This window comes from Balaenoptera borealis (assembly GCF_965194805.1).
Source record: "Balaenoptera borealis genome assembly, chromosome: 16".
NCBI lineage: Eukaryota > Metazoa > Chordata > Mammalia > Artiodactyla > Balaenopteridae > Balaenoptera > Balaenoptera borealis.
The window spans coordinates 931,625-959,403 of record NC_138872.1 but is presented as its reverse complement, the minus strand read 5'-3'; the positions used below and the strand labels follow the sequence as shown (position 1 = coordinate 959,403).

General features: G+C 63.1%; 1 protein-coding gene across 1 annotated transcript; it reads left to right on the top strand.

Annotated features, from left to right (window-relative positions):
- The first annotated feature begins 80 nt into the window (after nt 1-80).
- Nucleotides 81-27,748, top strand: COL20A1 (collagen type XX alpha 1 chain). The gene is made up of 37 exons (XM_082359860.1): nt 81-125; nt 1,139-1,230; nt 3,204-3,311; nt 7,961-8,104; nt 8,364-8,531; nt 8,804-8,926; nt 9,890-10,048; nt 10,385-10,504; nt 11,074-11,238; nt 11,888-12,052; nt 12,235-12,404; nt 12,644-12,773; nt 13,554-13,699; nt 13,798-13,921; nt 14,081-14,220; nt 14,695-14,824; nt 15,019-15,161; nt 15,314-15,446; nt 15,754-15,896; nt 16,095-16,224; nt 17,263-17,301; nt 17,955-18,093; nt 19,318-19,460; nt 19,637-19,746; nt 20,197-20,355; nt 20,444-20,521; nt 21,060-21,146; nt 21,846-21,899; nt 23,622-23,717; nt 23,916-23,969; nt 24,095-24,148; nt 24,445-24,498; nt 25,324-25,395; nt 25,801-25,836; nt 25,942-26,008; nt 26,198-26,344; nt 27,578-27,748. Exons 2-37 carry the CDS (start codon nt 1,149-1,151, stop codon nt 27,601-27,603), a joined length of 4,038 nt encoding a protein of 1,345 aa, XP_082215986.1. The 5' UTR covers nt 81-125; nt 1,139-1,148; the 3' UTR covers nt 27,604-27,748.
- The last annotated feature ends 31 nt before the right edge of the window (nt 27,749-27,779 follow it).

Genomic DNA, 27,779 nt, shown 5'->3' with positions numbered 1-27,779 from the left:
CGGGCCGGGGCAGTGACGTCGGAGGAAAGGGGGCCTCATAAGCCACAGCCTCCCTGTGGATGCAGCAGGACCAGGGTAGATGGCAGCGCGCGGGACAGAGGGACGCTGCGCTGGGACGGGAGCAGGTTGGTGACTCGCCTCAGGGCCAGGTGGACAGGGAGGGGCCACCAGGGGATGCACCCAGGTCTGTGATCTGAGGATGACTTTGCCCTTCCAGAGAGATCGGGGGTGGGGAGCTGAGCTCCTTGCGGGGGCGGGCGCAGCAGGACCGGATGCACAGTGTTGGGCTGGGGAGGGGGCCTGGCCCCCCAGGGTCACGGGGGGAGGAGGGCAGGCGCGGCGGCGGAGTCCTGTTCACAGCCTTGAATTCTGTGGGGAGGGGAGGGGCCTGGCTTGGGACGTGGGGTGCCCGGATAACCTGTGCCTCGCCCTCTGGCCCATCTGCAGCCCCGAGGCCCCCGAGCTCCGCTGCCCTGGGTGTGTCTGGGCCGGGGGTGGCCGGAGGCCTGAGGTCCTGCACTGCCAGCAGAGGCCCAGAGGCAGCTGCCCAGGACCCAAGCCCACCTTTGGGGCTCCCCCCACCTCACTGAGAGGCCAGCTCTGGAGCCAGGGGTGCTGGTTGTCCTGGGTGGCCGGTCCTCAGCCAGGACACGCCCCTCCTGGGGCCAGCAGGGGAAGCGGCACAGCTGGGGTCCCGCTCCAGAAGGGGTCCCGGTCCCAGCTCTGATGCCGCATTAGGGCTGTGGGCAGGGCCGCCCCCCACCTGGCCTTGGTTTCCTCCCCAGACCCCTTGGCCCTGACAGTGGCCACCCCAGGCTGGTCTAATGACAAGTGAGTGACCAGAGCAGCGGCCAGGCCCCGAGCTGGCCTAGCTGGCCTGTGGAGAATGTCCCGAGGGCGGGATGCAGAGGGTGCAGGTGGGCAGACGGAGGGCAGCTGACCTCCTGATCCAGGAAGCTCCCCCAGGCCTGTGGGACGCTGGCCCCTGGGGACAGGAGGGCAAGTGGCTGGAGGCCTCCGGGTATGGGCTCAGCCCCAGGCCTACACAGGCGCGGACAAAGAAGCTCTGACTTCGAGGTCAGGAGGGGACAGAGGGACAGACGGACAGATGGCTGAGTGGCCTCTCCTCCTCCCGCAGGCCACGCACCATGAGCGTCCGTGTGTGCCCCCACCTCGGGGTCGGCCTCTGGCTGTGGCTGGGTGTCACCCTGGGACTCGGCCAGGGACAAGGTGAGGACACGGGTGTGGGCTTCCTGTGGCCCCTGCCTGCCCCCCACCCCAGGCCATACCTGCCCAGGGCACAGGTCCCCCGAGGGACCAGCCTCCCTCTGGCCCTGAGCCCCCAGCAGCTGCTGTTCTGGGGGGACAGGTGCTAAGGGGGCAGAGACGGGAAGAGGGGACAGCTTTGCCCACTGTGTCGCCCTCAGCTGTGGCTTGACCTCGCAGTCTTTCCATTTATTTGGGCTTTTTTTGTCTTCCGGTTGTGTTTTTTTTTTTTAACAGTTATTAACACACTGGGTGTGCATTTAATTCCCTCTTATATTAATGGTTTTTTCCATCATTCCCCAGACGCCTTTTCAATGTGAAAATTTCAAACAGCAGAATCTAGAGTAAAAAGTGATACCCCCGCCCCCCAGGAGAGCCCAAGATGCTGCCTCCAGCAGGTCCCTGCTCATTTAAGCTCCTTTAAGGCACACGTCACATCAGCCCCCTGCCCCCTGCGGTAGCACCTTGGGCGGCTACACCCCATCCAGTGAGGGGACGCTTCCGCTCCCTACTGGACGTTCACGGTGTGTCCCTTTCAGGGTAACGCTGGTCGCTGTATCCTTTGTAACACCCCAAACCCGTAGGGGAGGGCTGCATAGATGGACCCTGGGAGGTGGTGTCCGCGTCCCAGGGGCCGCTCCGGTCACCCCCGCCGGCCACATCCCTGGCGTGCACCCAGCTCCCACGGGTGATGAAGGGGCAGGAGACCGCCGAGGCCTGGCCTTGTCGGGGGCGGCAGGGGCGCATCGTGTGGCCACCCAGCCCGGAGCCCCGGCTCTGCTAAGCGCCTTCTTACTGGTGGTGCATCTTCCTGGTTCTACTTTTCCACGCAGGTGGTCAGGGACCTCTGTCCCTGGGGCTCTGACAGGATCACCCTGAGGGGGCCAAGTCGCTAAGGGACCCCCACAGACACTTGAGTCCAGACAGCACGAGGTCCCCGCAGGCTCTGGGTAGACGGGGGAGGGCTGGGGTGGGGCGGGGCCCCACGTCCACACTGCCCTTCCCCGAGGGTGGCCCCGTGGGGGGTGCCCCTGGGTCGGTGCTGGCTCCCAGGCGCCCCACCAAGGTCATGACCTGCAGACTCAGAAGGCAGCTGGGCATGGCCCCCAACATGCCAGGGGCGCAGGGAGACAGAGGCTCTTCATGAGCTGGGCTTCCTGCTCACAAGGGGCTTTTCAAAGCCCCCGCTCCTGAGACATTCCTGCCTTTCAGCCCAGGCTCCAGGGATCAGCGGGGCCCATCCGGCGACCCGGCTCAGCTGCTCCCCGCTCTTAAGCGATCATTGTGTCTGCCGTGGGCTCCCCCCAGCCCTGCCCTTCCCCTGTGCCCCAGCACTGAGGGGGACGGCCAGAGGAAGCCCATCTCTGTCCCCACTTTCCAAAAATAGTCGCCTCCGCCAACGAGCTCCCGGAAGCTCGGAGGTCAGGCTGTGCCTGAGGGCTGAGACCTCTGCTACCCCGTCCTCCTCCCACCCCAGGGCACCCCCCATCCAGGGCACCCCACCCTCATGGGCTGTGTGAACCTAGTGGTGACCTTGGGGCCTGCAGCTGTGCAGCTGCGTCTCCCGCTGCGGGGACTCGGCGGGGACATCCGGGCGGGCGGGCAGCTGCTGTGCTGGCTCAGTGCCTGCGTTTCCGGTGGGGCAGTTATGGCCACTCCGGGAGGCTGGCCTCACTCCACAGGGGCGGGGGCCTCCCTGGACAGAAGTCTGCCCTCCCGGGAGCTGCCAGGCGGCCCCGGCGCCTCAGACCCCCAGGGACCCGGTCCTCCTTCAGCCCCGGGTGGGGCCTCTTCTCGAGCTCCCCCAGGTGGGACTGGGCCCCCTCTGACCCTTAATGGGGCTCCAGCCTCCTCGGACCCTGAGGACGGGGCCCCCACAGCTGGTTGGGGTGGTTGCCAAGGGGCAATCCTGACCACCCGTCCTGCCTTCCCAGCAGGCGGCCGCCTGAGGCTGGCGGTGCTGCCTGAGGACCGGCTGCAGATGAAGTGGAGGGAGTCGGAGGGGAGCAGCCTCGGCTACCTGGTGCAGGTGAAGCCCAGGGCAGGTAGGGGCCCGCGCCTCCCCTCTGCGCGCACTGACGGTGACCACGGTCAGCATGGCGGTCGCTGTGCCCGGCTCCTCGCGACTCTGCCTCCCTCCTCCCCGTCTGCCCCGCTGACACGGGGAAGCTGTGGCAGGAGAGCAGGGCCCCTGAAGTCCCCACCGCGGTATCCCGCGCCTGGCACACGCAGAAGGCGCTCAGTCACTTGGAAGAAACAAGGACCCTCCTCAAGCTTAGCGCTCTTAGCGCTCTGCCAGTGCCCAGCGCCAGGGCAGACTCACGGTATCAGAGCGCGTCTCACAGGAGGGCGGGCGGCAGAGACGCCTGGCAACCCAACACAAACCTCCAGATGGGATGAGGGCTGCAAGTGTTAAAGCCTTTCAAAAGTTGAGGTTTGACACGCAGACGAGCCCACAATCGTGGGTGTGTGATTGCAGAATTGGTACATGCGTGATGCAAAGGCAAACCTGGAGCTCACTCCCAGGGTGAGGAGAGGCCCCTCCCGGTCTCCACCCCCTCTGCTCCCAAGAAGAACCCCCTTGTTGACTTGACTGTGGTTTTCTACTATTTCAACTAAGCCAAATTTATTTACCTTATTTTTCACATCTTTTTTATCTTTGCTGATTTTGTGTGCGTCTACTTATCCCATTAGTTACTGAGAGAAGTATTTTAAATCCCCCACCATGACTATACGTATGTCTTTCTGTGGTTTCTCACTAATCTTTGTTTTATACATTGAGGTTTTGATATTAGGTGCATACAAATTCAGAATTATCATATCTTCCTAGTAGATTGAACCTTTTTTGTTATGAACTAGTCTCATTATCTCTGTGGTTGCAGTCTTTCCTTATAGTCTCCTTTTTGTGAGATCAGTATTGGTCCGCCAGGAAGCGTTTGCACTGAAAACCTTTTCCCATTCATTTACTCAATTTTTCTTTAGCCTTTCATTTTAGATGCATCTTCTAAGAAGCATAGAATTTGTATTGTTTTTATGTTACAATCTTTGTCTTCTAATTGAAACGTTTTTCCACTTACATTTCGTGAAGTTACTGATATATTTGGGTTTAAATCTACTATCTTCCTACTTGTTTTCTTTTTGTTACACTATAATTTTTTCCTCTCCTTTCTTGTCTTTTTGTGGAACTGAATTTTTATGGAAAATTTAAAACACATGCAGAAGAAGAGAGCGTGATGTAATGAAGCCTCATGTTCCCAGAATTTAGCTTCAACAATTATCAACATACAGCCACTATTGTTCCATGTCTCTCTCTCCAACCCCTTCCTTATAGTGTATTATCGTAAAGCAAATCTCAGATGTTATATAATTCTGTCTATAAATATTTCAGTATGTTTCTCTAAAAGGAAGGACCAAAAAATAACTCTGGTACCACTGGCATGCCTAAAAAGTAAAAATATTTCAGAACCATCAGTAAATAATTTGTTGTGTTAAAAACCTTCCAGCTTGCCTGATAAACATCTTCTGCAGTTGACTTCTTTGCACTGGGGTCCCAACAGAGTCCTGACACTGTGCTCTCCCCACGTCTCAGGTCATGTTCCAGCCAGAACAGTTTCCTCTCCCCTCCTTTCCCTTGACACTTATTTGTTGAAGAAAGAAGATCGTTTGTCCGCCAGAACTTCCAACATTCTTTGTTCTGCTGATGGCATCCCCGTGGTGCCACTTTTATTGCTCCCGTACCCCCGTCTGTCCTGAAGATTGACAGGTCCCAGAGGTTTGGTCAGATTGAGGTTTGATTATCTTTTGTTGACAACCATCCTGTATAAGTGGTTCTGTGTCACTCCTGCTGCACCACAGCTGGAGGTCCACAGTGTCTAGGGTGTCTTTTATGTGTGTGAAGTTAAGATTGATGGGTAGGTGGGGGAGGATTGAACACTGTTTATCATCCCATATCCCCCTCTGCTTAGTAGTTACGTATCCCTTTACTCCTGCAGTGATCACCCAGAGACCACCGTGCCATCCATAACTTACCAACGTGTAGCATCCGTGACGGCTACGTTACCTTTCCCCACACTGCAGCAGCACAGCTACATTGATCCCTTTTTCATGCATGTTGATTCTATATCCATATTAAATCTCATAAAGCATTTTCATTTGCGTAGTGTATAAATTCAACATGAATTTGGACCAGCTCACATGTTTACTCTTTCATTGTTCTCTTTTCCTTCCAGCATGTCTGGGGTTATTTTTCTCCTGCCTGAAAATGTTTCCTTTAGTAAGAGTCTGCTGGTTGCACATTCTGTGTTTTGGGGGGTTTTGTTTGTTTGTCTGAAAATGTCTTTATTCCACCTTCATTCTTGAGGGATATTATTGCTGGGTATAGAATTTCAAGTTGGAACTTCCCTTCAGCACTTTGAAGACTCCTTTGAATGTCTCTCGGTTTCTGTTGTTTTTCTTGAGAATTCAGTTATCAACCCAGTTGCTGCCGTAATGTCTTTTTCTTTTTCCTGGCTGCTTTTAAGACTTTTTCCTCTGTTTGGATTCTCAGCACATTTAATCTGATGTTTGTGGGTGTGGGTCTCTTTTCTCCTGCTTCAGATTCATAGGACTTCTCAAATCGGTGCCTACTGTTTTACAGTTTCGGGAAGTTCTTTAGCTGTATCTCCTCAAACATTGCTTGTGCCCCATTCTCTCTCTGCATCTGTGCCTTTTACTCTTCTATATTTTCAATCCCTTTATCTCTCCGTGCTTAACTTTGTGTTTTTTATTCTGACTGATCTTCCACCATTTATCTCTTCATTTTTGTGTAACAACCTGTTAGGTCATTCTTTGAATTTCTAACATCATGTTTTGTGTTTTTCTTTTTTTTTTTTAATTAAATTTATTTATTTACTCATTCTTGGCTGCATTGGGTCTTCGCTGCTGTGCACAGGCTTTCTCTAGTTGCGGCCAGCGGGGGCTACTCTTCGTTGTGGTAGGCAGGCTTCTCAATGCGTTGGCTTCTCTTGTTGCAGAGCACGGGCTCTAGGTGCACAGGCTTCAGTAGTTGTGGCACGCAGACTCAGTACTTGTGGCTCATGGGCTCTAGAGTGCAGACTCAGTAGTTGTGACACACAGGCTTAGTTGCTCCACGGCATGTGGCATCTTCCCACACCAGGGCTCGAACCCGTGTCCTCTGCGTTGGCAGGTGGATTCTTAACCACTGCGCCACCAGGGAAGTCCCTGTGTTTCTTCATTTGGAAATTTCCGTTCGGTTTTTGCATTCAAGAATTCCTTTTTTTATTTTTTTATGGTTTGATATCTGAATTCATAGGCTCGTCTTTTAAATTTTCAAACTAGTTAGCATAGTTATTTTAAAGTCTCATGACTCCATTATCTGGGAAATCTGTGGCTCTCCTTCTGTTGTCCAACGTTTCTCTTAACATTCAATCACATTGTCCTGCTCCTTCGCATATCCGGTTATTTTTTACTGCATACCACACGTTGTGACAACTTATAGAAATAATTTATGGCCTTTGATAACATTGCCTTCCTTCAGAAACAATTTATGCTTGTTTCTGACAGATAGAGATGTGAACTAGCAGTTTGGGGTCATCTTCACTCCATTTTAGAAGTTAAGATTATTTGAAGTTGGGCTTCAGTCCTTTCAAGAGCCAGTCTATCTTCACGAACCCTTGCTCCTGGGTGGAGCTCTTCAGGGTCTCAACCCAAAGCATGGGGGGGGGGCGGTCACATGCCAAGGACTCACTTCCTCAAAGGGCCTGCCTGTACATCCCTCCCCTGTGCAGGCGGACCCAGGAACCCAACAGACCTGGGTTTAAATCCTGGTTCTACCACTGAGTAACTGTGTGACTCGGTTTTCCCATCTACAAAATGGGGGGATGGTTTTGTGAAAATTATGCAGCTTGAGTCATACGAAGCACCAACACCCTCGCCCTCCCGGCCTGTCCCACCTCCCCACATGGGGCTGGACCCAGGCTGGGGGCCGTCCGCCCCGCAAGACGATGGACGATGGGGCAGGCGTGCGGGTCCATCCTCCGTTATCCCCTTTCTAGCACCTGAGACCCAAGAACCGCCAGGTGCTTCCTGACCTCTGACTGCAGTCTCTCCAGTCGGTTCCACGACTGCCTCCCCTGAGAGATTGGCAGTGTCCCCTTTGGAATCATTTCTTTTTTTTAGTCAGACTCACAGAGTCACAGTGGGACATGTTTGCAGGTTCGCTGTTGTGTGCCGTCCAGCCCCCTGCGCACGGGCGGGTGGGGCCTCTCTCTTTGTGCAGCCCCCATCTTCACACCTTCATGCTGTCCCCAGGGCTGTTGTGCTGGGCACCTGGAGGGTTTATGGGTCCTCCCTCTGGGGAGGATAAGTCCTTCTGGGGAAGCTTTGTAAAGGCATATTATTTTGCTGCCACAGAGATACATTCTTTCTCCATCTGTTACCCGGGAGTGCAGGCCCCTCCCATCAGGTCCTGGAGAGAGCAACGAAGACCTCTCCCCTTCTTCCCTCCCCAGCCCCAAGGGGAGGAGCTGTGGGAGGGGGAGGAGGAGGCGCCTGCAGGATTTTGCCACTCCCTGACCTACCTGCAGGCACACGCAGGACACAGTGGGCACAGCACACCTGCACGCACAGGTGCACACATGCGTGCACACATCATCCACCTCGGCGGGCTCGACAGCTCTCCCCACCCCCACCCCAGGGGACCTGGAGCAGGAGGTGATGCTGAGTACCAAGACCCCCGAGGCCACGGTGGGGGGCCTGAGCCCCTCCAAAGGCTACACCCTGCAGATCTTCGCGCTCACGGGCTCAGGGAATGTCCTGCTGGCTCGGAGGGAGTTTGTGAGTAAGTCCCTCGGGGGTGCATGTGTGCAGAGGAGGCTGGAGCTGAGCCCTGGCAGCCCCTCGACTGGGAGCCCCAGGCCTGGGTTTCAGTCCTGGCAGCCGCCCGGGAGCCTTGCTTGTACCTGATGCCCCTGCCTGCCTCCCAGGAGGCTGGGGCCCCGTGGAGCCTGGACGTACCCTCGCGGGGAGGCTTTGTGTGCAGCCCCAGGCCTCTCTTCCCTCCCTGGGTGGTCCTGACAGCCCCTCGCGTCTCTCTGCAGTCAAAGATCTGAAGAGTAACTCTGTGAACAGGAGCAGCCGGAGGCCACCGGGGGCGGCCCCGGAGCCCACCCCCTCCCGTGTGGGGAGCCCAGGCCTCGAGCCCCCCGTGGCCTCGGCCCCAAGCCAAGACCTGCCCACGCGTGGTGGTGGGTCCAAGCCGGGGGACGGTAAGTGCCTGGGAGGAGGAGCGGTCTTCAGCTTCCCGCGGTTCCTCTCCGTGCGGCCAGGAAGTGCTTCATGCATCTGACCTCACGCTCTCTAGCTTCGCTCAGGCTTGGCTGCCACGCTCCTGGGTTCACTAAATCCCCTGGGGCAGGTCATCTGCTGGGGGTGTCCTTGGGGCCCCAGTGCCTGGTCCCACCACCCTGAGCCCTCTCAGGAGTCCCCCAGCCTGAGTGTGGCTGGTGAGAGGTGACACAGCTGTGACCTCCCCCCCCAGGAGTACCTGGTGAGGAGCAGCCCCCACCCAGGCGCCCTGAGAGGGAGACCCCTGCTCAGCGCACCCGAGACCTGGAAGGGCAGAACCACGCCAGGGCCTCGGCTGGAGGGAGACGGAAGCCAGGTAAGACGGCCAGTGTGCCAGCCTCTGCAGGCCAGCGGGATGGGACCACAGCGCCGCATTTCCCACGAGGCCCTGCAGGCAGGGCTGTGCCTCCCCCATCAGACCCGAGATGTCTCTGATTTTGTTTCTCCCATGAGACTTGGAATGGAAGAAAGTACCTCCTTCCTTAGCCTCACGTGGGGTCCTGGGGTCCGGGCCCCCTGCTGTCTCCCAGTGGACTTGGGGTCTCACAAGATGGTCTCCCCCACAATGCAGGGCCTTGAGGCCAGGGCCTGCCTCCTCCATTTGGGGGGGTGTCTCACCACACCTACCCTGCCCGGGAGCCTCAGGTGGGGTCTGGCCCTGGCTCTGGGGCTTGGCCTGGAGGCACTGTCTGTGCAAAACTCAGGGAGCCCCAGATCGAGGGATGTTGCTTTGTCTCCAAAGAGCTCTTGGGTCCTTAGGACAAGCCCCTCACCAAACGGTGAGGGCTCAGCCCAGAGCTGGCAGCATGGGCCGCTGCCTGGAGCTGTCTGTGGTGCTGACCCACCGACCCCGGTTGGCACCCCGTTGGGCAGCCTCTGCCCGCTGGGCCCGGGTGTCGTGTCGGCCGGACGAGGAAGGTGGAACCCCCCCTTCCCCCGCCATAGACAATCGCACAGTGACCAGCACTGCCAAGGCCGATGGAGGGCAGAGGTGCCAGAGCGGCTGGATGTCCTATGAAGCCTCTCTGGGGGGGCTCGGAGGGCCTGGGATGATGCGCTGACGTTCAAGTGGGGATTTCTAAGTCTGGGGAGACCCTAGTGCCTGTCCCCCAACACTCGGCTGCCCACCTTGTTTGAGGCCAGAGTCCTGTGGCTCCCCACCCTCTACCTGCCCCAGGAGAGGAGATCCGGGGGCTGCAGCAGCCTCCGGGGCAGTTCAGGGTCCTGCAGCAGCAGCGGGCCTCGCCCAGCGCCTCGCCTCCCTCCCCGCCTTCCCCAGCCGGACCCCAGTTCCGCTGCACGTCCCCCACACCCGTGGACATGATCTTCCTGGTGGACGGGTCCTGGAGTATTGGTCACAGTCACTTCCAGCAGGTCAAAGACTTCCTGGCCAGCATCATTGAGCCCTTTGAAATCGGGCCAGACAAAGTCCAAGTAGGTGGGTCCCAGCCCTGCCCTGCGCCCCACCCGGGGTGGTCCTCACAATTCCTGCCAGCTCCCAGCACAGGCGATGCTTGGAAAAGGGAGTGGGAATTGGGGAAGGAGACACACAGCCACTGGGAACTAAGGCTAAGTTCCCACCTGGCCAGGCAGGGGTGGGGTCCCCACCTGCCCTGGAGGGACAGCCGGCTCCTGGGGGCACGCTGTGTGGAAAGCGAGGCTTTGCAAATGTGCCTCCCCGGTGACCCGGGCGAGGCTGTGTGTGTCCTGCCCGCCTGCTGTGTGCCCACCCCTCCCAGCCTGACTCAGCACAGCGGGGACCCCTCCCTTCCAGGCCTGACTCAGTACAGCGGGGACCCCCAGACCGAGTGGGACCTGAATGCCTTTGGCACCAAGGAGGAGGTGCTGGCCGCCGTGCGTGGCCTCCGCTACAGAGGGGGAAACACGTTCACAGGTCTGCCTGGCCCCGGCCCCACCCTCAGGGTCCATTCAGGTCTGGTCCCGAGGTCGGCCTCCCTCGCATCCTCCCAGATTTGGGAACGTGTGTTCTGAACCACGCCTGAGAGCTGTGTATTCACGCCTTTGCAAAGGACAGGTCCACCTCGTTCATCCACGGTGAACGTGGTGTGTTGGGCAGTCCTGCTGAAACCGAGACTCCTCTGGTCGGTAGAGGCCCCTGGGAGGGCCCACCAGTGGCTTGGGGGGCCCCTGCCAGTAGCAGCCCCCCTCAGGGGGTCTCCCCCGGCAGACCCCTCCCGCCCCCCCGCAACTCCCCTCCCTGTCTCCCGTCCTGGGGCCTTGCTGCTCTTGAGCAGGCAGCAGGGTGCGGGGCGCCGGCCCCTGGGTCTCTGGGTGCCTTTGAGGGAAGGAGACGGGGCGTCCCTGCCCTCCGGGCCCCTGCAGCCTGAAGGGGCCAGGACCGGCCTGGTGGGCAAAGCAGGGGGCCAGCGGCTGGCGGAGCCATCGCGAGCGGGCAGGGAGGGCGCTTGGAGCTGCCAGCACTTTATTCTCACCGCGCCCAAGGCCTGGCCCTGACCCACGTGCTGGAGCAGAACCTGAAGCCCGTGGCGGGTCTCCGTCCGGAGGCGGCCAAGCTGGTGATTCTGGTGACGGACGGCAAGTCCCAGGACGATGCCCGCACTGCTGGCCGCATGCTGAAGGGTCTGGGCGTCGACGTCTTTGCCGTGGGTGAGCAGCCCCCGGGCTCTCAGGGGCAATCCTCACAGCGGGTGGCTCCCACGCCCCCCGCACTGCCCCCCGGGCTGCAGGTCTTGTGGCCTCTGAGCCCAGCCCGCTGTCTGCGAGTGGGGAGGACAAGTCCCTGCTTGAGGCAGCCACGTGAGCCGGCGTGGGCGGCACGGCCGCTCTCTAATGAAGTGTCTGTAGACGTCTCCGTGCCCCCTCCTGTCTGCACGGGCCCTGTGCATGGCCCGGAGGCCTTGCTCTGCTCCCTTAACTGGCCAGTCATTAACTCTGTCCCTTGGGAAGGAAACTCCAGCCTTGGGGGCAGGGATTCCTGGAAGCAGAGACCGTCCTCGGTGCCTGACCCCAGCCCCAGGGTGTGCAAGACGCCGAGGAAAGCACACTGACCTCCCTCCTGGCCCCAAACCCCACAGAGACCCAGGCAGGCATGGCACAGCCTGAGAGGGACCTCCGGGTGTCTAGCCCCACCTTCACACCAGCCCGGCTCTCGCGGGGGCCCGGCCGGGTGACCCCTTCTGGGGCCTGTGGAGTCGTGGGTCTGTGGCTTGGGAAGGAGCCTCTGCCGGCCGGATGCCTGGCAGGGGCCCAGCGGCCCTGGCTGCACGACGGGCAGCTCACCCCCACCCCGTGGCAGGCGTGAAGGACGCGGATGGCGCTGAGCTGAGGCTGCTGGCGTCCCCGCCTCTGGACATCACCGTCCACAGCGTGCAGGACTTCCCGCGGCTCGGCCCGCTGGCCGGCCTGCTCAGCCGCCTCGTCTGCCAGAAGGTCCAGGGCGGGCGCCTGCGCGGGGGCCCAGGTGAGCGAGCAGGGCGTGGCACAAGGGCAGCGGCACCCGTGCTTGGCCGCAGCCCCACCAGGGCCCGCCCACGCGGTTCTCGGGGCTCTGAGGATACCTGGGGAAGCCCTGTCCTTCCCGGAAGTGGCCCCCAGGGGCGCAGGCAGAGCCACCGTCGCCAGCCGCCCCCTCCCGTCCCACAGTTACACCGGCCGCAGCCGCTCCGGCCCTGGACCCCCTTTCCGCTCCCACCGGCCTGGTCCTGAGCCGAGTGACCTCCTCCAGCATCCACCTGTCCTGGACCCCAGCCCCGCGGCCACCCCTCAAGTACCTGATCGTGTTGCGGCCTTCTAAGGGCGGCGCCCCCAGGGAGGTGAGAGGGGCCCCCCCTCACGCAGGCAGGGCTGGAGTCGGGCCCACACGTGACAAAGCCAACGTGGAGGAAGAAGAGTGGCAGGGGCGGGGGGCTACCAAACCGCAGCCCCTTGCCCCTGCGGGTGGCCCAGACCTGGCCAGGGACGCAGCCGCGCAGGGAGCGAGGGTCAACCCAGCCCTCCCCAGCCCGCGCCCCTGCCCCCCACCCTGCCCACTCTGTCTTGGCTCCTGTTCCAGGTGGCGGTGGAGGCGCCCACCTCGTCGGCAGAGCTGCACAACCTGACCTCCAGCACGGAGTACCTGGTCTCCGTGTTCCCCGTCCACAAGGCCGGCGTCGGTGAGGGCCTGCGGGGCCTGGTGACCACAGGTGGGCGAGGCGGGACCCGGGCTCAGGGTTGTACGGGCTGCCCCCACCTGCAGCCTCCCCCCGGAGCCTGGCACCGGAGCAGTCTTAACCCGGGGGGGGTACACCCCCGGCGTGTGACCGAGGCCGAGCCACTGGGCCTCTCTGACCCTCAGTGTGCTCTTCTGAGCACAAGTGATGTCATTTGTGTCATCACCCCAGTCTTGGCTGGGACCCATTACTGTTGCTGCCCACCCTCTTCGTGGAGCCTCCGCCCCGTCCAGCCTGCAGGCCCCCAGGGACTGCGTGAGCCGCCCCCCAGCAGGTTTATTGAGATACACCCTACGACTCACCCATTTACAGTGTACAAGTCAGTGGTTTCCGTTTGTCCCAGCATCGCGCACCCACACCTTAGCAGTCACCCCCAATCCTCCCCTTCCCCACGGCCCCTGCCGACCCCTAATCTGCTTTCTGTCTCTGGGGTTTGCCATTCCTGGACCCTCCATGTAAATGGGACCACACAGCATGTGGCCCTCTTAACCCGGAGGCCACAGACCTCCCACCCTCAGGGCAAGTGGCCTTAAGTGAAACCCGCAGAGTGGCCCAGGGCGAAGTCGGGACAGGGACTTCAGTTGTCTGCCCCCCCCGCCCCCCCCACCGGGTTGGTCTTCCCCGCTCTGTGTCTCCATCCAGACACACCTGGCCTGCCCTTCCTGAGACCCTTTGTCCCGCTGGTTTATGGGTCTGAATTCTGCCTGTGCTGCGTTTCTAAAGCCCCCCTCACGCCCGCCCCGTCTCCCCCAGCGCCCCTGCCCCCGCCCCAGGCGCTGACCCTGGCCGCAGTGACGCCCAGAACCATCCGCCTCACCTGGCAGCCCTCGGCAGGGGCCACCCGGTACCTGGTGCAGTGCTCGCCCACCTCCCCCAGGGGCAAGGAGGAGGGGAGAGAGGTGCGGGGCAGAGGGGGAGGGGAGGCGGAGGAGCCAGCCTGGGGCAGAGCACAGCCTGGGGCAGAGCACAGGCAGGGGCCAGCGTGAGCGTCCCGCAGGTGCGGGTGGGGCAGCCGGAGGTGCTGCTGGACGGCCTGGCCCCAGGCAGGGATTACGAGGTGTGGGTGCGGAGCCTGCGAGGGGCAGAGACCAGCGAGGCCCAGAGCATCCGCGCCAGGACCTGTGAGTGCCCCGCCCCCAGGCTACTGCCCACCCCGGCTCCCCACAACTTGCACGGGTGGGGGAGCCCGACCCCATCCGGTAGCCCCACCGGCCCTGGCCATCGCCCGCCGTTCCCCCGTACGTGTGGGGCGGTCCCTGAGGCCTTGGTGTGCCCTGCAGCCGCCCCGGCCCCCCCCAGACACCTGAGCTTCTCGGACGTGAGCCACGACTCGGCCCGAGTGTCCTGGGAGGGCACCGCGAGGCCGGTGCGCCTGTTCAGGGTCAGCTACGTCTCGAGCAAGAGCGGCCACTCGGGACAGGTGAGGCCAGGCCCTGCCCGGGGCCCGATGTCCTGGGCTGTCCAGGGGCATGAGTCGTCCACGGGGACCCAGTGCCCTCAGCCTCCCCCAATGGGCACCCTGCGTTCAGGGTCGGTGGGTGTGGCCGGGTCTCCCCAGGCACAGCCTCAGCCGGTACAGGGGGAGTGGAGGGCACCTGACACCATCCCGGCCCTTGTGGGCCCCTGGGGGCGGCAGATGTGAAGCAAAGAATCATACAAACCCTCGTGCGTGACAGCTGTGACGGGCTGTGCTGGAGGCGCATGGCGTCACGAGAGGCGAAAACGCGGCTCGTTGGGCAGGCTGGTGGGCAAGACCCCACCCCGGTGCCGTGGATCCTGCACCCCATCCGCATCTCCCCAGTCTGCGGGTGGTCACGGGGCAGGCCTGGGTCTCCCTCTGGTGGGGGCTGCCCCCTCCCCAGCTGCCCGTGTCCCCACCACCACCCGCCTGCAGACGGAGGCTCCTGGGAACGCCACCTCGGCCACTCTGGGCCCCCTCTCCTCCTCCACCACCTACACGGTCCGCGTCACCTGCCTCTACCCTGGGGGCAGCTCCTCCACACTGACTGGCCGCCTGACCACACGTGAGTGTCCCCAGGCTGCTTCCCTCAGCTCCCCTGGACAGTTCAGATCAACACAGCTGCTCGGTGTCTGCTCTGTGCAGCACCAAGCCAGGTGAGGGCGGGTACCTGGACAGGTGTGACAGTGGGCCCTGCGGGCACTGTGCGTAAAGACTTGGGGCCCCTCTGCCACCCCAGCCTCAGTCTCCCTCTTCCAGGGAAAGTCCCCAGCCCGAGCCAGCTGTCGGTGACAGAGCTGCCTGGGGACGAAGTCCAGCTGGAGTGGGTGGCCGCAGTGGCGTCCGGTGTGCTTGTCTACCAGATCACGTGGACACCCCTGGGAGAGGGGAAGGCCCATAAGGTGTGGGGGGAGAGGACCTTCCCCACCCCAGTTCCCGGGGTTCAGACCCCCATGCTGCACCCTGGGGACATCGGCCTGCATGTGGCCCGGCCCGGGCCCCAACGTGTGGACACAGCTCCACGGGGTGGACACCCGGTCCCTCCTCTCCACAGATCTCCGTCCCGGGGAACCTGGGCACGGCCGTCCTGTCCGGCCTGGGGAGGCACTCGGAGTATGAGATCACCATCCTGGCCTACTACAGGGACGGGGCCCGCAGTGACCCCGTGTCCCTCCGCTACACCCCCCGTAGGTGACCCCTGCTCTGCTCCAGACCCCCCGATCTGTGGGCCCCCGACAGGCAGTCCCTCGAGTCCCTGACCCTGCAGCTGGACCACTTGGGTCCTGAGCCGTCCAGGCAGGCATCCCTGGGATGGCCGAGGGTCCAAGTCACCTGGTGTGACACAGTGCCCAAGACGGTCCTGGAGCTGGCCTGGTGGCCCTGTCTCGGCCGAGGCCACTGGGCAGCGTGGCGGGGCCGTGGAGTGGCAGACGTGGTGCAGAGCGGGGGGCGTGCTGCCATCTGAGGCCCCCCCGCCCCTTGTTCCCCCCGCAGTCAGCTGGAGCCCACCCTCCAACCTGGCCCTGGCCTCGGAGTCGCCCAACAGCCTGCGGGTCAGCTGGACGCCCCCGAGTGGCCACGTCCTCCACTACCAGCTCTCCTACGCACTGGCCTCAGGCTCGGGACCCGAGAAGTCGGTGGGTCTCCCTGGAGCCGGGAAGCCATCACCCCTCGTGGGCCCCCGGGTCCTGGGCCTTGGGAGAGACACGTCCCACCCTGCCTGTTAAGGGGGCCACTCTTCCATGGCAGGACCCACAGGGAGCTGAGATGCCTAAATGAGCAAAGACGCTCAGGTGACCATCTCCCCGCCCCCCCCACCCCCACCCCCGCCCCAGATCTCCATTCCAGGACCCAGAAGCCATGTGACTCTCCCTGACCTGCTGGCGGCCACCAAGTACCGGGTCCTGGTCTCAGCCGTCTACGGAGCAGGGAAGAGTGTGGCAGTGTCTGCCACGGGCCGGACGGGTGAGTGGGCACTAAGACCCCCAGGCCCCAGCAGACCCCAGCCGGGCCCAGGACCCTGGCAGGTCCCCGGGAGCCAGGACGTGTGGGCCCTGTCACTCCCGGACGCACCCGGCACTGCAGAGCTTAGCGGAAGGAGATCGGGTCTTCACGCAAGACCGTCCTCGGTGTAGAATGCCAACCGCTACCCCAAGGGTTAAGGCCACTGCAGTCCAGCTGAATGCGTGCAGGCTGACGCGGAGGGGATCGCGGCTGTGGCCTGGCCTGCAGGTGCCCACGGCTGGGGAGCGGCTGGTGTTCTCCTGGATCTGCGTCTGGGAGGCGCAGGGCAGACGTCCAGCCTGCAGGAGCAGGAAGCCGGACGCAGACCACAGACGGGGCGGCTGCAGCAGAGCCCAGGGCCCACGCCAGGCTGGCCCCACCCTCGGGGTATCGGTTGTCCCTGGGGTCCCACCACCTGCCGGCCAGGACCCGGCTGAGAGGAGTCTTTTGTTTTGTTTTGCTGCTTTTCTTGGACAATCAGATGCTCGGAGTAGAAGGCCCTCAGAGGCCAGTTAGCCGACCGCCCCAGCTTCCCTCTGTGTCCCCTCCATGGGGTTGCCTGCTTTTGACTTGAATACCTCTGGGGACGAGGGCCTCACTATCTGAGGCTCAGCACCCTTCCTGTTTTTTGAGGGGGGAGCCGCTTCCCGCCCTGAGGGTCCCAGTTTCTGCATGCGCTCGCCCGTGAGCGCTCCCGAACGCCCACGTAGTGCCTGGCAGTGGGGCAGGCCTGCACAGCTGGGTCCCAGGATGGCGGTGCCCTGGGCACGTCCTCACACCCAGGCATCTCCCTGGCCCTGCCGCCTGGGGCACATCACCTCTCGGGTGCAGCCCCCAGGGGGAGCACCCAGCCGGGCGCTGTCTTCCTTGGGGTGGAACCTGAGGCAGCAGGACGCTGTCCCTGTCCCATCCCCGTCCCTGAGGCGTGGGGACCACAGGGCATGGTGTCCGGCCACGAGGGGCCCCTCCCCACTGACCCTGACCGCTGTCACCTCTCAGCAGCCTGCCCGGCCCTCCACCCGGATGGCTCCCTCCCAGGTAGGTCCCCCCACCCTGTGTGGCGGCTGCTCCCCACCAGCCCCTAGCCGCCCCTCCTCCTCTGGGTCCTTGTCGGGGGGGGGGGTGGCCTGGGACTGGGGTCAGGCAATGCTGGAGGCCCGGGTCCCGCGTGGCCTCCGTGAGCCTCTGCTGACCAGGAACTGGGCGGGCGAGGGGCTGAGCCAGGGTGCCTGGCATCGCATCTTTACTGCTGTGGGTCTGAGACAGCCAGAGGGAAGGCTGACACGTGGGCCCCCATGGTCAGGGAGATCTGCCAGGTCGGGGCGGTGGGGTCAGGCTGCAGGCGGGGGCCCAGCTTGGGGCTGGGTCTCCCGCGGGATGTCCAGCGAGCTTCTCAGCCCCAGCTGCAGGGCTGGCGAGTGGGGATGGGGATGGGGCTGGGATGGGCGGGGGTCCGAGCACTGAGGGTCGCAGGGAGGCGAGGGCTGTGGGCAACAGAAGGGGCGGGACGGTGCTGCTTGCGTGTCCTTCCCCAGGTCAGGATGGAGGGAAGGGGGAGGAACAGGCCCCTGAAGGCCTGCGTCTCCCTCCCTGCCTCTGCTGCCTCCTCTCACCCGACACCTGGTTTTCTACTCTGCCTCCTGCCCCCCACCTCCCCTCCCGTCTCTGTCCCTCGCGCCCCACCTCCCCAGGCTTTGACCTGATGGCAGCCTTCGGGCTGGTGGAGAAGGAATACGCCTCTATCCGTGGCGTGGCCATGGAGCCCTCGGCCTTTGGTCCCACCAGGACCTTCACGCTCTTCAAGGATGCTCAGCTGACCCGCCGGGCCAGGTCAGGGCGGTGTGGGCCTGGGAGAAGGAGGGCACCCTGGGGGGGTCGTGGGAGGGGGAGTCCCCCAGGCCCAGCAGCTCCACCCCAGAGCCAGCCAGAGAGACTCCCGGGGGGACGTGGGCTCCGGGAATCCGAGTTCCACAGATTAATAAATCTCTTGTGGGCGGAATGAGGCCACGGTTGGGGGCGGGTCCTTCTCCCCATGTGGCCCAGGGATTGACCAAACTTGCAGACTTCTGGGCGGGGGCCACCAAATTTGTCTCCCTGAGTACTCCTGCCTTCCTTGTGCTTTAATTTGATTCTGCAAATATCCGGGGTTTGTAAGAAACCACTGCTTTGTGACTCACCACGATCAAGGCTTGTGATGACCTCCTAGGTCTAATAGTCACCCCACTTTGTATATGGAGGTGTCTTCAATCACTCATTGGAAATTCCACATGCACAGCGTAATTTTTCTTAAGTTAAAATGTTTTACATTGCAAAGGTAAATCACGTGCTTTATAATAGAAATTTGAGAAATACAAAATGCAACCCTGGGGCTGCTGAGTGGAAGGGGCTCCTCCCTGGGTCAGGAAGGCTCCCCAGGAGGTGGCAGAGAGTAGGAGAGAATGGGAGAGGGGAGGGCACTCAGGAAAAGGAGCAGCACATGCCAAGGCCCTGGGGTTGGTTTGCTTAAAGAATTGCAGCAAGGAGGCTGGGCTGTGTCTTCCAGGCCCTTGGTTATCCCAAGAGCAAAGGAAGGGCAAATAGGGAGGCTGCAGGCCATTAGGAGCAATTTTATTGGGTGACTCAAGACCCTGTTCCCTGCCCCTCCCCACCGCTGAGCACCAGGGCGGGCATGGCACCAGCACAGACCCCAGCTGCCCACCCAGTCGGAGCAGCTCCCGAGGGCAGAGCTGCCTCTGGGCTTGTGGGCTCCTGGCCCAGGAGACAGGCTCGGAGACTTTGCTGGGAGCCCTCGACCTGCACCCTCCCCACCCACGCAGAGACCCTGAAGAACGATCATCGTGGACACTGGCCGTGGTCCCTGCTGGGCCTTGGCGGAGCTGTTCCCACTGAAACCTGACAGGCCCGGGAGGGGAGTTCTGCCCCTGACACTCCCCGCGTTACTCACGGGGAAGCCGAGGCAGGAGAGGCCCAGCCTGGCCCCGAGGACTCCACTCTGCGGTCCCGGGGGTCCGGCCTCCTCTCAGGCCTGCGGTCGCCCCTCCTGTGTCCCCACAGCGACGTCCACCCGGCCAGCGTCCCCCCGGAACACACAGTCGTCTTCCTCCTGCGCCTGCTCCCCGAGACGCCCCGCAAGGCCTTCGCACTGTGGCAGGTGGCGGCCGAGGACTTCCAGCCCATCCTGGGGGTCCTGCTGGACGGTCAGTTGGAGGGGAGCGGTGGGCCCAGGTCACTCCTCAAAGGCAGGGGCCACTGACGCAGCACAGCCTCTGAGGCTTTGCACACCCATCACGGCCCCCACTCTGCCGTTCCACTCCGGGTGGGTGCTCCCGCCTCTCGCCTGGGGGTCTCACGTGCTCCTTGCCCTGCCCCCCAGCCAGCAGAAAGTCGTTGACCTACTTCAACCGTGACCCCAGGGCCACCTTGCAGGAGGTCACCTTCGACCTGCCCGAAGTGAGGAGGATATTCTTTGGGAGCTTCCACAAGGTCCTGGAAGGTCCAGGAAGGACCAGAGCATGTGCCTCCCTGCCTAAGACCCTCCTGGCTCCCAAGTTCTGGGACAGACCCCCCACGGGGCTCTGCAGGACACAGGCTGCCCACCCCCCATCACCATGGCTCCCCCTCTGCTCCTGTGGTCCCCTCTACCCTGGACGTCCTTACCTTAATTTGGGTCAAAGAGCATCCAGCCCTTTTTCCTGCGTCCCGCAAGTCCCTGGGAGGGGCTGCGCGGGATGTCATTTGGTCCATTTCACAGAAGGGAAACTGAGGCCCCGAGAGGGGGGGGGGGGTCTCACGAGACTTGGGGTGGAGTCAGGATCCTGACCCCAGGCCCCAGGGGATGGTCACCTGCCCCTCCCCGCTCTGGCCCTGGCCTGTGGGCGTGGAAGGGAGCCCTTCTTGGCCCGGCGCCACGGGAGACCTCCTGGTGTCTCCCAGGTGCACGTAGCCGTGGGCCGCTCCAAGGTCAGGCTCTACGTGGACTGCCGGAAGGTGGCCGAGAAGCCCATTGGGGAGGCCGGCAGCCTGCCCACCACCGGCTTCGTCACGCTGGGGAGACTGGCCAAGGCCCGGGGCCCCCGGAGCAGCTCAGCCTCGGTGAGCCGGACAACCCGGGGCTGGCGGACCGCCTCCCACCCCCTGACCCACCTGCGCCCGGCCGACCTGCCCCTCCCCCCACCTGCAGTTCCAGCTCCAGATGCTACAGATTGTGTGCAGTGACTCCTGGGCAGAGGAGGACAGGTGCTGCGAGCTCCCGGCTTCGGTAGGCGGGCAAGTGCCCACTGAGGGCAAAAGAGTCTGAGGGTAGACTGGCCATCCAGGTCATTGCCGCTCTGGGAGAAATCCAGACAGCCTTCCTGGAGGAGGTGGCCCCCGGGGCTAGAGCCGGAGCTCAGGGCGGCTGGATGTGTGTCCTGGAGGCCCTGAGGCAAGGCAGGCTGGAGCAGGCCTGGAAGCCCCCAGCCCTAGGGGTGGCTGCTTCCATGTACTCAGGGCCACTGCCCTTTTCTGTGGGCACAGTTGTGGGCAGGGGTCCTCACCAACTCCCCTGGGTGCCCACATTGGGCTTGGCCATGCTGGCGGCCTGCAAGGGAGTGAGAGAGGGAGTCCTGTTGGGGGCTTGTGCCAGGCAGCTGGGGGGGTGGGCACCCAGGACCAGGTCCTCCCCCCTCCCCCCCAGCCTCCCAGGGGTGGGTTTGGAGGCTCCCTGGACCCTGGTGTCCGTGGATACCCTGAGCTCTAGGGTCGAACAAGAACTGAGGAAAGGGTCCATTTAATGGTGGGGGTCTCCTTTCTCCCAGAAGGATGGAGAGACCTGCCCTGCCTTCCCTTCTGCCTGTGCACGTTCCTCGCAGACCCCTGGGCCCCCGGGCCCCCAAGGACCTCCTGTGAGTCCAGCAGCTCCTCCCTGGTGTGACCAGGGACTCCTGGCGACATCTTGCTGCCAGTGGCGATGAGGGTGGCGCCCCCCATGCCCCAGCAGCCGTCCCTAGGCCCACCACGCAGATGGGATAGACCTCACGAGCGTCCTGGCTGCCTTGTCCGCCCCTCGGCCCACGCGTCCCCTCCTGCAAGCCCCGTCCTCCCGACGGCCGCCCTCTCCCGAGCAGGCCCCTCCCTGGTGTCGGGGCCACACTTCCCCGCTGGGGTGGGGGTCCGGGCCCAGCAGTCTGCAGCGCCGCGCTGGTCCCTGGCCACAAGTCGCAGCCACGCAGACAGCCTCTGTCCTGGGCGCTCTGGGCTGTAGGGTAGCCCTGAGAGGCCTTTCCCCAGGCCTCCAAGGAGGCGGCTCCAGGCCTGGGCCCTGCTGTGGGGCAGGTCCAGACCCTCTGGCCGCCTGAGGCTACAGGACCCGTTCTAGCTGGTGGTCCACAGACCTCACCAGGGAGGGGCCAGGGCTGGAACCCAGACCCGCCTGAGCCCGTGAGCGCGGTAACCAGTTGGCTGTGGGAGGGCAGGGTGGGCCAGGACGCCCTCGCCCCCGGAGTCCCTTCTTCTTCTCCCCCTGAAGGTGGGGACTGGAGTCCAGGGCACTGCTGGGCGGGCCAGTGTGCAGCCCGGCCTCAGCCTTGCTTGTGCCTCTGCAGGGCCACCCCGGGAGGGATGGAGTCCCAGGAGAGCAGGGCTTCCCAGGGCCCAGGGTGAGTTGTGAGGCGTCCTGGGGGGGTGGGTGCAGAACTGAGCCCCCCGCAGCCCAACCCCAGGCGGGAGCAGGGCCCCCCAACTGGGCTGCGGTGCCCTCTCCGTGGGGCCCCAGCCTGGGGACCACGTGATGGGCGTTCTTGGGCGTCTGGCCAGGACGTGTGTCCTCGGCCCTCAAGTGCGTTTCTCTCACCAGCGGCTCCACCGGCTTTGAAAGTTGCTGGTATTTTCTTGTTGGACGCATGGCCTCCAGCCCCAGCTCCACTGGCTTATGTCTTCTTCTTCGCTCGTGGGGCTCTAGGTTTAACGGAAACACCTGTGCCCTGAGTTGTGACTAGTTTACCCTGTTGTTGTCTTTTGACCTGGTTTTCCATACGTGTCTCCAGGCAGATTTTAGAATCACCTTTGTCTAGGCGACTGCATGGGTCTGTCTCTACGGCCCCTGACCTTTGCACCGTGTTTAAAGGCCTCCCTCAATCTGAGAGGGCCCACCTGCTCACGGTCCCTCCTAGTGCTTCTAGCGCCTTCCGACACAGAACGTGCTTCCTCCTGCCTCCCCAGACCACTGCCCCGCCGGTCCTCCCACGTGTTGGGTAGCCGGCCCCCGCCAATTTCAGATGCAGCCTAACCGCATCACGACTTTCCACGGACTCCAGAGTCCAAACGGCTGCCTCAGACACGGATCCTGGTGTCCAGCTCCACCATCAGGTTCCCCAAATCCTCTGTCCTGTGTAGGATTTTTGTGCCCCATTTATTATTCAGTTATCTTATTTGCAATAGTTTTTTTATTTTCAGATGGTTTTCTTGGAATTTCCTGGTTTAAATTTACATCACCTGTGAAAAATCACTTCACTGACTGATTTTTATTACACTCGTTTATTTTTATTTTTATTTTTCTCATTTATTTGTCTGGTATGGTGACACTCCAGAGTTTGTCAAAGAACCGCAGTGATAGAAGATGTCCTCATCTTGACTTCACAGAAATGCTTCTAGTGTTTGCCGGTTGAGTGGGGGGCTGGCCTGGGAGCTGAGACAGATACATTTTGCCACGTGCTAGTCAAATCCTACCCTTATTTTATTAGGAGATTTTAAAAATCAAGAATGGGCGTTAAATAAGATTTAGTGCCTCATCAGCTGCTGTGGACGCAAACAAATCATTTTTCTTCTTGACGCTATTAGTTTGGTGAATGATTTAATCTCTCCCAAATTCTGAACTACTCCTGTTCCCGTTAAAAGCCGGCATGGTCACCGAGCACTCACTGCCCATTTAATGGGCTGCAGGCTTCTGTGCGCTCAGGTTTTATTTAGGATTTTCGCATTGATATTCACAAATGGGAATGCCTGTGGTTTTCTTTATAGAGTTTGGTGCATTGATATGCATGACTCACATGATTATTTGAAAGCAGTCTTTTTTTTTTTAAACCGCAAATCAAGCAGTTTAAGTGGCGTTAGTGTCATCTGTCCCTTAGAGGTTTGGTAGAATGTTCTGGTGTCTGGGGTTCAGAGCTCTGTGCTGGCCCATCCAGAGCCGGCCCAGCTCCTGGCTATACAGTGGGGTCATAGCAGGACCCCTCCCTCCCAGAGTGCTCTGCGAGGGTGACGATGCCTGTGATGGGCCTGGGTCTGGAGACCATGGGCCGGCGGGAGGGCGGGATTGAAGGAGGGGCCGCAGGAGGGGCCGCATGTCTTCTCAGCCCCACCACACACACCCGTGTCTCCAGGGAGAGCCTGGGCCACCCGGACAGATGGGACCCGAGGGTCCTGGAGGTCAGCAGGGGTCACCAGGCACCCAGGGCCGAACCATCCAGGGACCCGTGGTAGGTGTTGCCTACCCCCCAGCACCCACCCCCTGCCCCTCTCCCCTTGCCCTCCCTCCCTCCCCTCCCCCCGCCCCTCTCCTCTCGCACTCCCTCCCACCCCCCGCTCCCCTCACCCTCCCTCCCACCACCCCCCGCCCACCCCCACCCCCAGCCCCTCTCCCCTCACCTTCCCGCCCATCCATCTTCCACCTCCAGGGTCCACCAGGGGTCAAAGGAGAGAAAGGGGATCATGGACGCCCCGGCTTGCAGGTAGTGGGTCAGACCACACTCGGAGCACAAGTGCTGTGTGCTCAGGACGGGGGTCTGGGGACAGGGCCTCCCCCTCCGGGTCGGACCTCAGCCCAGCCTGGCTGGCTGCCTCTGTTCTATTCCAGGGCCACCCCGGCCTCCAGGGCACCCCTGGGAAGGTTGGCGTCCAGGGACCAAAGGTGGGAGAGGATCCTGGCTGGGAGGGTCTGGAGATGGAGGCTGTGGTGGGGCTTCCTTCTCTGCCCCCCACCCACCTCCCCCACATCCTGCCCCCGCCGGGGCCTGGCTGGTGGGAGGGGAGCGTCAGCCCACACAGACTGGGGCATGAGTGGCCACTGCCCGGGGCGGGGGCAGGCCCTGGGATGGACCAGCCTCAGCCCGGCACAAGCACGTACCCCCCACAGCGGTGGGTTTTGGGGGTCACTGTGGGAGGGGCACCTGCCTCTGCCCCGCCCACCCCTTCCTTTGCCCTCAGGGAATGAGAGGCCTGGAGGGGACTGCTGGCCTGCCCGGACCCCCTGGCCCTCGGGTGCGTATCGCCTCCTGCGTGAGCCCCCAACACCGCTCAGCCCCCCGGGCCTCCCCAGGTTTCTTGGGGCTGAGCTGAACAGTGACCGGGGAGGCCTCTCCGCCCCGGGCTGGGGCCTTCTGGGCGGCGGCAGCGCTGGGCTGGGCGCACGAGAGCCCTGATCCCAGGAGCGCAGCAGCCGCGCCCCCCGGCCCCCCTCCCCCCTCCCCCCTCCCCGCTCCCCGCTCCCCGCACCAGGCAGGTTGGTAGGAAACGCCGCCATTCCACACGGCAGGAAGGTGCCTGGGGTCAGGCTCCCTTCTCCCTCTCCACCTCCAGAAACCCCCACCCCCCGGGGCCCAGGCCGCCCTGCTGGAGGGCTGGGGGCACCGCCGCTCACTCAGAAGCACCTTCCCTCCCAGCCTGGTGTTCCCGGAGGTCAGAGCAGAGCTCAGAGGCTGGGAGCTGCTCTGAGTGGGGGGTCCGGGGCCGGCAGCCCAGACCCGGCCAGGATCTCCCAGGGGTCAGCCTCGCTGGGTTCCTGGAAGGCCGAACTGCCCCTCCTGCAAGAGGCCCCCCCCCAGGGGGGCCCGTCCTGCGATCACATCCGGACCACTGGGACGCGGGCGGGGACGTATTAGTGCAGAACTAGCGCCAACGGTCGGGGCGTGCGGGGGGGCTGCCTGGGCGCGGGGTGGGTAGGAGGCACAGCCTGCAGGAGGCTGGGGACAAGCTAAGGGGTCCCCTTAGCTTGTCTTAGCTTGCTCTTGGTCCAGGGCAGGCGGGACTGGAGGGAGGGGCCACCGCAGGAGAGCTGCAGCCAAACCAGAACCCCTGCCTTTGCAGGGCTTCCAGGGCACGGCGGGGGCCAGAGGCAGCAGCGGGGAGCGAGGACCCCCGGGGGCTGTGGGGCCCACGGTAAGCCCCTCCCTACCCAGCCCACCCGCCCGACAGCAAGGGGGGTCACGTGTGCAGACTTGTCCCCGCTGACCGCTCGGGGTGCCCTGCGACTGGCACGTTTGTAGAGCGAGTCTGGCACAAAGCTCGCAGCAGAGAGAGCCCAGGCTGCCCCCTGCCCAGCCCAACACAGACAAGGTGGGGGGCAGGTGAGGGGACGTGGGCTCTGGGGGCCGGGGAGGGGCAGACCTAGGCCTGCAGGCTGGGTGGGGCCTGGGGGCAGGGAAGCTCCCCCTCGCAGCGGGAGAGGTGGGTCCTTGTCCTCTGGGGACTCCTGGGATGAGTCCTGCACGAAGCTTTCGGTTGGGGGGCGCGGTGGGCGGGTGGCCACGGGGTCCAGATGCTTCTCCTTTTCCTCCCGCTCAGGGGCTGCCAGGGCCCAAGGGGGAGCGAGGAGAGAAGGTGAGTGAGGGGAGTCTGGGGTCCGGGCCGTTCCTGGGGAAGCACAGGGAGGCACTGACTCGCGCTGCTCGATCCGCTGGCCACGTGGCCCGTCCTCCCTTGCAGGGCGAGCCACAGTCCTTGGCCACCATCTACCAGCTCGTGGGCCAGGCCTGCGAGTCCGCCATCCTGAGTGAGTGGCCCAGCCTCCCGTGAGGACCCCAGAGCCTCCGTCTTCACCCAGGAGGGAAGGGACGCCCGGGGCCCAGTCATTAGCGAACCCAGCCTTGCGGCCCTTCTCCCGGGCCACGTGCCTCGGAGCAAGACAGGGAGCAAGGGACGGTCTCCCTGCCCTGCCCCCTCTGACTGTCCTCCCCCACAGCGCACGTGCTGAAGCTCCACGCCTGCACCCGCGAGAGCACCCGGCCCCCCATGCCCATCTTGGAGGCCCCCAGGGCCTTCGGCACGCGCAGCGAGGCCCGGCTCCCTGGAGAAGGGGGGCACGGTGGCCCCCGCCCTGAGGACAGAGGTACTGGCCCCCGTGGGGAAGGGTCTCCCCCAGTCCTGGGGCTGGTGGCTCTGTGTGGCCCTCCTCCCCCAGGTGATGGGTGGGGAGACAGGCCCCCTGAACCCACACAGAACTGGGGCTGCCTGGGGCCCTCGAAACAGCCCCTTCCCCAACCTCCCAGCAAGCCTGAGCTTAGGGCCCCCTCCCCACCCTCTGGTCCCCTCCCTCCCATCCCTGATCTGTCCCCCTCTCCTTGGCTGCCACAGCGGGAGGCTTGGTCCAGTGACCTTGCTGTAATGAGTCCATCCACCTGACTGGGGCTGCGGCAGTGTTCACAGCTCAGATGCTGAGACGGATGGAGAAGGTGATGAGGGGAGATGGAGCTCATGGCCTCGATGGGGAGGAAGGAGACGGGTGGGGGTGGGATGTGGCGGCTGGGAGGACAGTTCTGCGCCGAGGGCGGGGGCCGGGACGGGGATGGGCGGGGAAGGGATCCCCCCGACTGCAGCCACCACAGTCCCCCAGACATTGCCTTTGCCGTAAGTGCCCCCCGTTTGTACCTGCCGTCCAAAGCTGGCAGGCGCTGTCGTGATGCCCACCCCAGCCCCCTCCCCCGTCCCCACCGCGCACTAAACCCCGGCCTCTGAGACAACGATCAGTGCCTGTTTGAGGTCAGGGACCCCCGACCCTAAGCTTTCAGCCTCAACCTGAAGGCTGGACCCGCTGCCCCCAGGACCCACCTTCCCCAGGTCAGCATAGGACCCTCAAGAAAGGAAAGCACTGCCACCTCCACCCCTTGGTCTGGCACATCCCTCCTTCCCCTCGGCTGAGCCTGGAGCCCTCAGTCAGACAGGCAGCCTGGGCCGCAGGGAGGAGCGGTGGGGGGCTGGGAGCAGCGGGGAAAGTCGTGCAGGTGCCAGAGAAGCAACTGGGGTGGGCGCAGTGGGGCGTGGGGGGGACCTCGGGGGAGCCAGCAGGACTGAGGTGGGTGCGGGAGACCGAAGCTGGCCCAGTGGGAACTCAGGGAGGCCCTGATGGGGGTCAGCACCACAGTGGACACCTGGCCAGGCTGGCTGACCGGGTCAGGGGCCCAAGGGGGCGGCGCCCTGAGGAGCGGGTTTGTGCAGACGGCTCGGGGTCCAGCCGGGACCCGGGGGCATGGTCCACGCGGCCGCGCAGGCTGGGCGTTGCTTCCCGACGGGTGCCAGCTGTCCACTGCCTCCCCCAGACCCGCCCACCCTTTCCTCCCGCCAGGACGGTCCTCCTGCTGCCCCGAGTGAGCCCGAACGTCCCCCTACCGGATCCCGGACACCGAGCGCAGCTGGAGAAGAGGGTCTGGAGGTGGAAGGAGAGGAGGCAGAGGCCGGGCCTGGGAACCTTTCCTCTGTGCGCTTCCTGTTCAGATAAACCACGTGTACTTGTCAAGGGAGGTGCTGCTCATTGGCGGGGCCCCACG

What these genes read in the sequence shown, in the direction of transcription:
- COL20A1 (XM_082359860.1), top strand. Translation starts at nt 1,149, where the DNA reads ATGAGCGTCCGTGTGTGCCCCCACCTCGGGGTCGGCCTCTGGCTGTGG. An exon ending in GAGCATCCGCGCCAGGACCT is followed by an intron (nt 13,922 to 14,080) that starts GTGAGTGCCCCG and finishes TGTGCCCTGCAG; the next exon opens with CCGCCCCGGCCCCCCCCAGA. An exon ending in CCCGGAGCAGCTCAGCCTCG is followed by an intron (nt 20,356 to 20,443) that starts GTGAGCCGGACA and finishes CCCCACCTGCAG; the next exon opens with TTCCAGCTCCAGATGCTACA.